This window comes from Leucoraja erinacea, chromosome 26, assembly GCF_028641065.1.
Source record: "Leucoraja erinacea ecotype New England chromosome 26, Leri_hhj_1, whole genome shotgun sequence".
NCBI classification, from domain to species: domain Eukaryota; kingdom Metazoa; phylum Chordata; class Chondrichthyes; order Rajiformes; family Rajidae; genus Leucoraja; species Leucoraja erinaceus.
In genome coordinates, this window is record NC_073402.1 from 6,372,915 (window position 1) to 6,386,010 (window position 13,096).

General features: G+C 45.5%; 1 protein-coding gene across 1 annotated transcript in view; it reads right to left on the bottom strand.

Moving 5' to 3' along the window:
• The window catches only part of LOC129709609 (ephrin type-A receptor 7), a 488,630-nt gene that overhangs the window by 235,090 nt on the left and 240,444 nt on the right, over positions 1–13,096 (bottom strand). Inside the window, 1 exon segment of the mRNA XM_055656065.1 lies at positions 11,367–11,522. Within this exon segment, the coding sequence (XP_055512040.1) occupies positions 11,367–11,522 (156 nt within the window).

The window sequence follows — 13,096 nt, forward strand, 5'->3', positions numbered from 1 at the left end:
TGGGACATTGTGGCCGTAGTGAATACGTTGGGCTGGAAGGCTTGTTTCCACGCTGTATGAGTATGACTATGGTTGAAAAATACAGGCCCTTCGTCCGTCCGAGTCCACACCGATCACCCGTTCACACCCGCTCTATGTTACCCCTCTTTCTCATCCACTCCCTGCACACTAGGGGCCAATTTACAGAGGCCAATTAACCTACAAACCCGCACGTCTTTGGGATGTGGGAGGAAACAGGTGCACCCGGAGGAAACCCACGAGGTCACAGGGAGGACGTGCAAACTCCACACAGACAGCACTCGAGATCAGGATCAAATCCAGGACCCTGGTGCCATGAAGCAGCAACTTTACCAGCTGCCTCACCGTGCCCTTGGTATTGACTGTAATACACGATTAGTTGAGTTGAGTTGAGTTTAGTTTAGTTCATTGTCACGTGTATCAAGGTACAGTGAAATGCTTTTGTTAGGTTAAAGATGGTGAGATTTTGCAGCTGATCTGAATGATTCACTGCCGGAACTATTGTTTTCAAGATTGGTTGAAAGACCTTGCTCTTTGATAATCTCAAACATCTATCAATATAAAGTAGCATTGTACGGAATTGAGCTTGTAACTTTTTTGTGTGTTGTGGTGGAGTCTTTTTCCAATGTGAAGAATGTGTATTTTAGATAAAGGTCAGATCAGCAAAAAAGTTTCACTACTTACTATCCAGAATGCTATGACCCAGAAAAACAGAAATGGCTGGAGCAACTCAGTGGGTCAGGCAACATATATGGAGGGAATGGACAGGTGATACTTCCGTCCTGACCCATATCCAGTTCCTTGTGTTCACATTCATCTAATCTATCTGCTTAAAAGCCACAAATGAAACGTCAGTCTTGGGCTTAAGTGTAAAGAATTATTTACCTGCTCAACTTGCATTGGAACATTCAGAAACAAACAGCATCCATTATTTTCCTACAATGAAACTGAACAGAAGAGTTCGTAGCTGACATTATTTCCGAGTAAAATATAACTGGCTGCCATAACTCGGTGAATTAGATCATGTCTGTGGAGGGAATGGATAGGTGACGCTTTGGATTGGGACCCTTCTTCAGACTGATTATAGTCGGGGAAAGAAAACGCAGGAAGAAAGGTGGAAACGTTTTCCACCCCAACTATAATTAGTCCAAAGAAGGGACCTGACCTGAAACATTGGCTATCAATTCCCTCCACAGATGCTGCCTAACCCATCAGGTTCCTCCAACACTTTGTATTTTGGTCACGATTCAAGCACCTGCAGTTCCTTGTGACTCCAACACAATGGCTCATGTCGGATTTTCAGGCGTAGGAGAGAAAGAAATCCATCTACTCTCTGGCAAGGGTCAGGAGAAAGGGCAAGGGTGGGGGGTGAGAACGCTTACTCATTTTAAACGCAGGCCAAACGCTCCGCATCTCTGAGTGAGCAGCTCTCTGGTGCGCTTCCGGCATTCCCAGGAAGTAAGTGATCTCCGAAATACTGTCACATCTACAGGGGTATTAAAGATACCCATTTCTTGGCTTTAAACATAATCTTAAAAATTATTTGAATAGAAGATGGAAAGCTGGAAAGGGTACAGGGAAGATTTACGAGGATGTTGCCAGGACTAGAGGGTCTGAGCTGTAGGCAGAGGTTGAGTAGGCAGGGATTCTATTCCTTGGAGCGCAGGAGGATACCAAACCATATACTTCTTTCTTTATCTATTCATGTTGTAATTTTCAGGCAGCCAAGAACTTGGACCCCAATGTACATTTATGCTATTAGTTCTACACTTTTGGCTTGCATTCACAATTGTGATGTGATGTGCAACTCATCACACTTGCTCAGATGGATTTCCACCTGCCATTTCTCCACCCATGTTTGTAGCTGCTCTATGACACCCTTCCTCACTGTCTGCAACTCCACCAATTTTGATGCCAATGTTGGTGCCATCCGTAAACTTACTAACCAACCCGTGTATATGTGTATATGAAAGGGAATGGACACAGATAATGAATGAGGCAGGAAGAGGAAAATAAATATCAAGCGTTGATCAAAATGGTCTTAGATTTTCATACTTTATGGTAAAAGCTAACAGCCAGGCAATGCTAAAGGAATGGAATGGATCTAGACACCCTGCTGTAGACAATGGAAAACAAGCCAATTCTAACTTGCTGTAAACTAGAGATAAACTGTACAACCCAATGGATAGGTGGATAATGCTTTTCTATTTTAATACTGGAAACTAGATTCAAATTAATTTAGTTCCATTAAATTAATGAATGAATCTCTTTATTGTCATTGCACATGGTACAACAAAATTAAACAGGCAGAATATCCTCAGCAGCCCAAGAGAATTCCGACAGTCATTCCCAAAGGATTCCCGTGGCTCTGATGGAGCCTGGAGGGTTTGCACATTGAACTGATGCATGTGACTGGAGTGTGCGGAACGACTAATGATGAGAGTGACATTCACCACTCTCGCATTTAGTGCGTACATTCCCCACACCAGTCAATGCCCATCAGGCAAAAGGTACAGAGGTGTGAAAACGCACACTTCCAGATTCAGGGACAGTTTCTTCCCAGCTGTACTCAGGCAACTGAATCATCCAACCACAATCAGAAAGCAGTGCTGAACTACTATCTACCTCTTTGGTGACCATCGGACTATACTTGATCAGACTTTGCTGGCATTAGACGTTATTCCATTATCGTATGTAGGATGGAACAGCTGTTGCTGGTTTAGACCGAAGTTAGGCACAAAATGCTGGAGTAACTCAGTGGGACCGGCAGCATCTCTGGAGAGAAGGAATGGGTGATATTTCAGGTCAAGACCCTTCTTCAGACTGATGGTCAGAAGAAACTTCTTCAGTCCGAAGAAGGCTCGTCACCTATTCCTCTCTCCAGATATGCTGCCTTTCCCCGCTGAGTTACTCCAGCATTCTGTGTCTATTCCCTTATCATATCTATACACTGTAAATAGATCGATTGTCTATCATCCCGGCGCACATGCTTTCCATTTCCACACACATATATCCAGTGTCTACACACTCCTCCCTATCACGTAGTGTGCACATTCTTGATCTTTCCACCCTGGGAAAAAGGTTCTGACTGTCTACCCTATCTAAATCTTTCATAATTTTATAGACTTCTACCGGGTCTTCCCTCAACCTCGGGCATTCCAGAGAAAAGAATCCAATTTTGTCGAAGCTTGCAATGTTGAAGAAGTGTTTGAATAGGACATGGACAGGATAGGTTTAGAGGTATAGGAGGCTAACGTGGACGGGGCATGTTGGGCAGTGTGGGCAGGTTGGGTCGAAGCCCCTGTTTCCATGCTGTGTGACTCTTGACTCTATGGCTTGTAGCTAACACACTCTAATCCAGGCAGCAGGCTGGGAAACCTATCCTGCACCCTCCCCAAAACTCTTTTCATCCGTCCTGCAATGCAGCAACCAGAACTGCATGCAACACTCCAAATCTGGCCAAACCAAAGTCCTATAAGGTGAGCACAGTATCTAACCTCACACATGCATTAGTGTGCACATGGTACACCCTTGGACATGGCTTTGCAAGCATACTCTCGGCTCTCATATTTCTATTCAGTCGGTGCATTGTCCATTCTCACGCTTTAAACCATTGTAAACTTGTTACTCTAGGTCGGTGAACATTACCTATTCTACTGGCACCAACATGCATGTCAGATGATGCACTTTAGTAGCACATATTGCATTGGAGTGAGGGTTGGGGTGGGTTAGAATAATCTTATTGTTCCATGGCATGGTTTGTGTGCACACTACAACATCACGGTGGCTCAGCGGTAGAGTTGCTGCTTTACAGCACTTTCATAGAAACATAGAAACATAGAAAATAAGTGCAGGAGTAGGCCATTCGGCCCTTCGAGCCTGCACCGCCTTTCAATATGATCATGGCTGATCATTCAACTCAGTATCCTGTACCTGCCTTCTCTCCATACCCCCTGATCCCTTTAGCCACAAGGGCCACATCTAACTCCCTCTTAAATATAGCCAATGAACTGGCCTCAACTACCTTCTGTGGCAGAGAATTCCAGAGATTCACCACTCTCTGTGTGAAAAATGTTTTCCTCATCTCGGTCCTAAAAGATATCCCCCTTATCCTTAAAGCACCGGAGACGCGGGTTCAATCCCGTCTACAGGTGCTGTCTGTACACAGTATGTACGTTCTCCCCGTGACCTGCGTGGGTTTTCTCCAAACTCTTTGGTATCCTCCCACACTCCAAAGACGTACAGCTTTGTAGTTAAATTGGCTTAGTATAATTGTTCCTAGTGCGTGTAGGACAGTGTTAATGTGCGGGGATCGCTGGTCGGTGCGGACTCAGTGGGCCGAAGGGCCTGTTTCCGCGCTGTATCTCTAACTAGCTGATGGGTTTGCGACAGCCATGTTAGCTCATATTTTGTATCGGAAGGAACTGTAGGTGCTGGTTTATACCAAAGATAGACACATATTGCTGGAGTAACTCAGCGGGTCAGGCAGCATCTCTGGAGGAAAGGAACGGGTGACGTTTCAGAGGACCTAAGTCTGACGTCTGACCTGAAACATCACCTATTCCATTTGCTGAGATGCTGGCCCACCCGCTGAGTTACTCCATCATTTTCTGTCTATCTTGGTCCATGTTTAAATTTGACTTCCTGCAGATTAAATTAAGTCAAATCAGGAGTGGAGTAAGGAGATTAATATTTGTTCTTGTTCATAAACAACTCCAGGGCAAGGAAGTGAAATATTAATTCCGGCAATAAATATTTTATTCTTCTCAGCGGGTTTGGCATTTAATTGGAAATCAATGTTGTGGAGGTCAGCTGCTTCCTATAAAGGATCCATTGGTAGATGTTGTACTGAGCCACATTGTGGACCTTACCCAAGGCCAAGTTGCAATCAATGGAGCAGCCACTTAGTTAGCAATCACCTGTCCAACACTGCATTTACTCAGTTAGCCTAATGCCTCCGTCTCCTGTACAATCCACAGTCACTCACAGCCTCATTGGATAACCAATGTACTCTCATCATGAGGCCCAGTGCAATTTGGAGGAACAGCACCTCATATTTTGCTTGGGTAGTTTACACCCCAGCGGCATGAACATTGACTTCTCTAACTTCATGTAGCCTTTGCTTTCCCTCTCTCTCCATCCCCTCCCCCTTCCCAGTTCTCCGACCAGTCTGACTGTCTCCGACTACATTTTATTTTTATTTCTGTACCGCCCGCTCCCCTAACATCAGCCCGAAGAAGGGTCTCGACCCGAAACGTCACCCATTCCTTCTCTCCAGAGATGCTGCCTGTGCTGCTGGGTTACTCCAGCATCTTGTGTCTAACTCCTCATTGTTAGGGCATTCAGTCTCGGTCTTTGTGCATTGGCGATAAAGTGCGGGGGTCGTTGAGGCACTGGGATTGTTAAAGGGGCCTTTACTAACTCTTTTCACAAGAAGAGTGGCAATTGACAGAGACACAAGGAACTGCAGGTGCTGGCATACAACAAAAGACACAAAGTGCTGGAGTAGCTCAGCGGGTCAGGCAGCATCTAATGGAGAAGGGTCCCGACCTGAAATGTCAACTCTTCCTCTTCTCCAGAGATGCTTCCTGACCCTCTGAGTTGCTCCTGTACTTTCTGTCTGGATCAGCATCTGCAGTTCCTTGTTTCTATATCCCTGGAGAATATGCATAGGTGACATTTTAGGTTGGAACCCTTGTTCAGTCTAAAGCAAGTTCCTGACGAGCTGCTGCCTCACAGCATTAGAGACCCCAGGTTCGATCCTGACTAAGGGTGCTGTTCTGTGTGGAATTTGTTCGTTCTCCCCGAGGCCGCGTGTATTTCCTCCGGGTGCTCCGGTTTCCCACCGCATCCTCCCCACATTACGGGTTTGTAGGTTAATTGTCAATCGGTAGAATTGTCCCCAGTGTGCAGGGATTAGATGAGAAATCGAGATAACATAAGACTAGTGTAAGATGGTCGGCGTGGACCGAAGGGCTCATTTCTCTGCTGCATCTGTAAACCTAAACCAAAGTAACTATTCAAGCTGTTGACTGTTAAACAAGATCAAATGCTGAAGTAAGCAGAATACAGAGTGCTGAGGTAACAGCATGTCAAATAGCATTTTGAGGAGGGAATGGATAGCTGACTGAAGAATGGTTCCAAACCGTAACATCGCCAGTCCATTCCCTCTCCAGATGCTGCCTCCGGAAACTTTGCTCAGGTTTCTAGTCCCTTGTCTCCGAATGCAGAAGTCTTATCTTATCTTGATCTTATAGAGGTGTATACAATCATGAGCGGAATAGGTCAGGTAGATGTACAGAGTCTCTTGCCCACAGTAGGGGAATCGAGGACCAGAGGACATGGGTTTAAGGTGAAGGGGAAAAGATTTAATAGGAATCTGAGGGGTAACTTTCTCACACAAAGGGTGGTGGGTGGATGGAACAAGCTGCCAGAGGAGGTATTTGAGGCTGGGACTATCCCAACATTTATGAAACAGTCAGACAGGTACATGTTTAAGAAGGAACTGCAGATGCTGGAAAATTGAAGGTACACAAAAATGCTGGAGAAACTCAGCGGGTGCAGCAGCATCTATGGAGCAAAGGAAATAGGCAACATTTCGGGCCAAAACCCTTCCTCAGACAGGTACATGGATAGGACAGGTTTTGTGGGATATGGACCAAGCACAGGCAGGTGGGACTAGTGTAGCTGGGATATGTTGGCCAATGTGGACAAGTCGGGCCGAAGGGCCTGTTTCCACACTGTATCACTATTACTCTTTGACTGTAAGTGAACATGGCTCTGCACACGATCATTCTGTCCAGGATGGGTATGTTTCATCAACTGAAGGGCACAGACCTACAGCTCATGTTCACATTCCCAATGTGCTGTCAGAGGTGGCTTTAGAGATTAAATGTGGAGGCATTGACAGTGATATTTCACGAATCACTAGAGACAGGAGAGGTCCAAATGATTGGAAAATTGCCAAGATTACCCCGCTGCACAAGAAGGGAGCAAAGCAGAATAGTGTGAACCACAGGCTGACTTTGGCGGTTGGAAACATTTTACAGTCCATTATAAAGGATGAGATGACGGAGTACGAAGTTCACGATAAAATTGGCCAAAGTCAGCGTGGCTTTGTGAAGGAGAGGTCTTGCTTGACAAATCTGCTGAAATTCTTTAAATAAGTAAATAGCAGGAGAGACAAAGGAGAGTCAGTAGATGTTGTTTACTTAGATTTTTAGAAAGCCTTTGACAAGGTTCCACACGTTAGGCTGCTCAGGACGATGAAAGCCCACGGTCTCAAAGGGCAGATACCAGCATGGATAGCAGGTTGGCTGGATGGCAGAAGACAAAGAGCGGCAATAGAAGGCGGCCTTTTCTGGTTGGCTGCCACTGACTAGCGGAGTTCTGCAGGAGTCAGTGCTGGGGCCGCTATTCATTCCTCCTCATAGGCTCCAAATCCACACTCAGCAAAATCAATAACCCCACTCTCACCATCGACGGCACCACTGTCTCCCCATCTCCCCAGGCCCGCAACCTTGGCGTGATCTTTGATTCCACCCTCTCCCTTGAGCCTCACATCCGCCATGTTATTAAAACCTCCTTCTTTCATCTCCGCAACATCGCCAAACAGACCCTCTCTCACACCGCCCGCTGCTGAAAGACTCATCCATGCCTTCATCTCCTCCCGACTGGACTATTGCAACTCACTTCTCCTTGGCATCAGCTCCACCTACATCACCGACTACAACTGGTCCAGAATGCAGCCGCCCGACTCATCACCCACACCAAATCCTGGCATCACATCACTCCAGTCCTCAAACAACTTCACTGGCTTCCCATCTCCCACCGGATCACCTACAAAATCCTGATCCTCACCTACAAAGCCCTCCACCATCTGCCCCCCCCCCCATATCTCACTGACTTCCTCTCCCCCTACCAACCCTCACGGTCCCTCAGATCCACATCAGCCGGTCTCCTCTCCATCCAAAGTCCAACCTCCGCAGTTTTGGGGACAGAGCCTTCTCCAGGGCAGCTCCCAGGCTCTGGAACTCCCTCCCTCAACTGATCCGTAATTCCGTGTCCCTCACCATCTTCCAGTCCCGCCTCAAGACCCATCTCTTCACCTCTGCCTATCCTTAGCCCCACGTGCCGTCCCTTTTCATCTGTGCATTAATTGCCTCATATTGTGTTTTGTATTGAATTCTGTATTTACTTTGTGTACTAGTCATGTCTCTACTATTTATTTCATTCCCCTTACATGTTTTTCCTCTATCTGCAAAATTTTTGTAAGGTGTCCTTGAGACTCTTGAAAGGCGCCCATAAATAAAATGTATTATTATTATTATTATTATTACTCTTCATGTTATATATTAAAGATGTGGACAAGGGTATTGAAGGCTTTGTGGCCATGTTTTGCAGCTAACCAGTGGTTTCATCTTGCAGTGTAGCCTCTGTTTTTCTGTTCATGAAGTCTTCTGCGGACAATGGTCATTGACAAATCCACACCTGACCCCTGAAGAGTGTTTCTGATCTGTCAGACAGGTGTTTGGGGATTTTTCTTATTATAGAGAGAATTCTTCTGTCATCAGCTGTGGAGGTCTTCCTTTGCGATCAGTCCCTTTCCAATTAGCAAGCTCACCAGTGCTCTCTTTCTTCTTAATGATGTTCCAAACAGTTGATTTTGGTAAGCCTAAGGTTTGGTTGATGTCTCTAACAGTTTTATTCTTGTTTCTCATGCTCATAATGGCTTATTTGACTTTCATTGGCACAACTTTGGTTCTCATGTTGATAAACAGCAATAAAAGTTTCCAAAGGTGATGTAAAGACTGGAGGAAAGACTAGGCGCTGAGAGCTCTCTTACACCTGCATTAAGGAGGCATTTAAACATATCTGAGCAATTACAAATGCTTGTGAAGCCATGTGTCCCAAACATTATGGTGCCCTGAAACGGGGGAGGGACTATGTATAAACACAGTTGTAATTTCATAGAAACATAGAAACATAGAAATTAGGTGCAGGAGTAGGCCATTCGGCCCTTCGAGCCTGCACCGCCATTTCATATGATCATGGCTGATCATCCAACTCAGTATCCCGTACCTGCCTTCTCTCCATACCCTCTGATCCCCTTGGCCACAAGGGCCACATCTAACTCCCTCTTAAATATAGCCAATGAACTGGCCTCAACTACCCTCTGCGGCAGAGAGTTCCAGAGATTCACCACTCTCTGTGTGAAAAAAGTTCTCCTCATCTCGGTTTTAAAGGATTTCCCCCTCATCCTTAAGCTGTGACCCCTTGTCCTGGACTTCCCAACATCGGGAACAATCTTCCTGCATCTAGCCTGTCCAACCCCTTAAGAATTTTTTAAGTTTCTATAAGATCCCCTCTCATCTCCTAAATTCTAGAGAGTATAAACCAAGTCTATCCAGTCTTTCTTCATAAGACAGTCCTGACATCCCAGGAATCAGTCTGGTGAACCTTCTCTGCACTCCCTCTATGGCAATAATGTCCTTCCTCAGATTTGGAGACCAAAAACTGCACGCAATATTCCAGGTGTGGTCTCACCAAGACCCTGTACAACTGCAGTAGAACCTCCCTGCTTCTATACTCAAATCCTCTTGCTATGAAAGCCAACATACCATTTGCTTTCTTTACTGCCTGCTGCACCTGCATGCCTACCTTCAATGACTGGTGTACCATGACACCCAGGTCTCGCTGCATCTCCCCCTTTCCCAATCGGCCACCATTTCTACATGGTGAAACCATAATGTATAAAAATGACCTTTAATAATATCTGACAATGTGCACTTTAGCAACGTGTGATTTTTTTCTATTACAAATCTCAAATTGTGGAGTACAGAGGCAAATAAATAAATGATAAGTCTTTGTCCCAAACATTATATAGGGCACTGTGGTGTAGAGAAAGCAGGGACTCTGCAGAAGGACATGGACAAGTTGGGGAACTGGGCAGAGAAGTGGCAGATGGAATATAGTGTAGCAAAGTGTGGAGTCGAACATTTTGGTAGTAAGAATAAAGGCATAGACTATTTTCTAAATGGGGTGAGAATCCAGAAATCGGAGGTGCAAAGGGACTTGGGAGTGCTGGTGCAGGATCCCAAAAAGTTAATGTGCAAGTCGAAATGGTCGTAAAGAAAGCAAACTCAATGCTAGCATTTATTTCAAGAGGGCTTGTATACAAAAACAGGGGTGTGATGCTGAGGCTCTATAAGGCGCTGGTAAGGCCGCAGTTGGAATATTGTGAGCAATTTTGGGCACCATATCTAATGAAGAATGTGCTGGCTCTGGAGAGGGTCCAGAGGTTCACAGGAATCTAGGGTAACATCCCACAAATGAGTGGGTTAACCTATGATGAGCGTTTGACGGCACTGGGCCTGTACTCGCTGGAGTTTTGAAGAATGAGGGGGGGGACCCTCATTGAAACGTACAGAATAGTGAAGGGCTTGGATAAAGTGAATGTGGAGAGGATGTTTCCACTAGTGGGAGAGGCTAGGAATAGAGGTCATGGCCTTCAAATTAAAGGAGGTTCTTTTAGGAAGGAGATGAGGAGAATTTTCTTTAGTCAGAGGGTGGTGAAGCTGTGGAATTCACTGCACAGAAAGCTGTGGAGGCCATTAGTAGATATTTTCGTCAGAGATAGATAGATTTTTGATTAGTACAGGTGTCAGAGGTTATGGGAAGAAGGCAGGAGAATGGGGTTAGGAGGGAGAGATAGATCAGGCATGATTGAATGGTGGAGTAGACTTGATGGGCTGAATTGCCTAATTCTACTCCAATCACTTATGACCTTATGAGCATGCTCACACGTCCAAGAAAGTGAGGAGCCAATCATATAATTATTGGCCTGTCTTTGCCTGTGATCATTATTGTGCCTCACACTTGCCAAAACGCACACTGATATTACCGGCAATGCAACCACAGATGCAAAAGTACACATCTTTGCCTTAAAAGTATCCACTGACTTGGCCTCCACAGCCATCTGTGGCAATGAATTCCACAGTTTCACCACACTCTAACTGAAGAATTGTTTCCCCATCTCCTTTCTAAAGGTACATCCTTTCATTATGAGGCTATGCCTCTGGTCTTAGACTCTACCACTAGTGGAAACATCCTCTCCTTATCCACTCTATCCAGACCTTTCACTATTCGGTAAGTTTCAATGAGGTATCCGCTCATCCTTCTAAACTTTAGCTAGTATAGGCCCAGTGCCGTCGTGCTCATTATGCCCAATCATTCCTCGGATCAAAAGTAGTTACGTGTCTGCTCCACTGCGAAATCTCCTCGTGGTTATTTTCTCCTTTGATCTAATATCAACATAAGCAAGAAATAATAATCAGTGCTGGACTTACTGGTGCAGGGAGCGGGTGCAGGGTCCGAGAGAAGTTTGTAGTGATCAGCCTTACAGTAACACTGGATGGATGCTGCTTCCTCAGTGTAACTGTGCTCTGGGCACCAGGAGCATTCGCTTTCTTGAGCCGACGACTTGTAGGTTCCCGGTGTACAAGCTGAAAATAAAATTGACAAATTGAAGTTCGCCTGTTCAGTTGTTCCTTGCACAGCCCTGAGCTCAGAGCGCAGGAAAGATCTGTAGTACCGCCCGCCCATATTCCCCTCTCCAAGTCAGCCCCTTCTTACGCATATAACAAATGGGCTTTGGTCTCTGTCAAGCCATTGGGGAGTTTCAATGGAGTTGGAGCGACACTATCGTGGAGCAGTTATTGCTGCTGGCAAGAGTTAGGAACGAATTAGTTTTAGCTTTAGAGATACAGCGCGGAAACAAGCCCTTTGGCCCAACGAGTCCGCACCGACCAGCGATCCCCGCACATTAACACCACCCGACACACACTTGGGACAATTTACACATACACCAAGAGAATTAACATAGAAACCTGTACGTCTTTGGAGTGTGGGAGGAAATCGAAGATCTCTTGAGAAAACCTACGAGATCACGGGAAGAAGGTACAAACTTCATACAGACAGCACCAGTAGTCGGGACGGAACCCGGGTCTCCGGCGCTGCAGGCGCTGTAAGGCAGCAACTCTACCGCTGCGCCACCGTGACCCCTGAGGTGTTCTCAGGTGCTGTATTTATGGAGTTTGCACATTTGCTCCATGAATGTGTAGATTTCCTCTGGCTTCCTCCCGCATCCCAATGACATGCTGGTAGGTTTATTGTCTACTGGAAAAGATCCCTTAGAAAAGATCATAGAAGTTAAGGAATTGACGTAGATATTACCAAAGACTAGGTATTCAGCTCCTATGTTTTAGAGTCCATATGGGGGATGGTAAGGGGTGAAGGGGTGGAGACCTAAGACTTGTGAGGTGCCACAGGGTTCGTGCTGGGCCCATTGCTGTTCATCATTTATATAAATTATTTAAATCAGAACATACAAGGCATAGTTGGAAAGCTTCCAGAACATGGTTTCAGTGAAGAAGGATATCTACGATTACAATGGGATCTTGATCAGCTGGGCAAGTGGGGCACAGAATAGCAAATGGCATTGACTCCGATACGTTCAAGGTGTTGCATTGTAGGAAGTCAAACCAGGACAACATGTTCACAGTGAACAACGGGGGAAAGTTGTTGAACAGAATGATCTAGGAGGACAAGTACATGGTTTCATGAAAATGGCATCAGCGGGAGACAGGGTGGTAAAGGTGACATTTGGCACATCGCCTTTTATCAGTCAGGAAATGTAGTGCCAGAGTTGGGATGATATGGCGCATTGTGCAAGATGTTGGTGAAGCCACACATGGAGTACTGTGTACAGTTGTTTGGTTACCCTGTTTTAGGAAGATTATTATTAAGCTGGAGAAAGGGCAAGGAAGATTGGCAGCACTAGAGGGCCAGAGTTATAGAGAGACATCGGGCAGTTTAGCACTTTATTCCTTACATTAAAGGACACTGATGGGGAACCTTACAGAAGTATATTAAATCAAGTGTTGCATAGATAAGTTGAATGCACAGGAAGGAGATTCATAACTAGAGAGCATATGTTTAAGGTGAGAGGGGAAAGATTTAAAAAGGACTTGAGGGGCCAACTTCGTTACATAATATGATGGGTGTATGGAATGAGCTG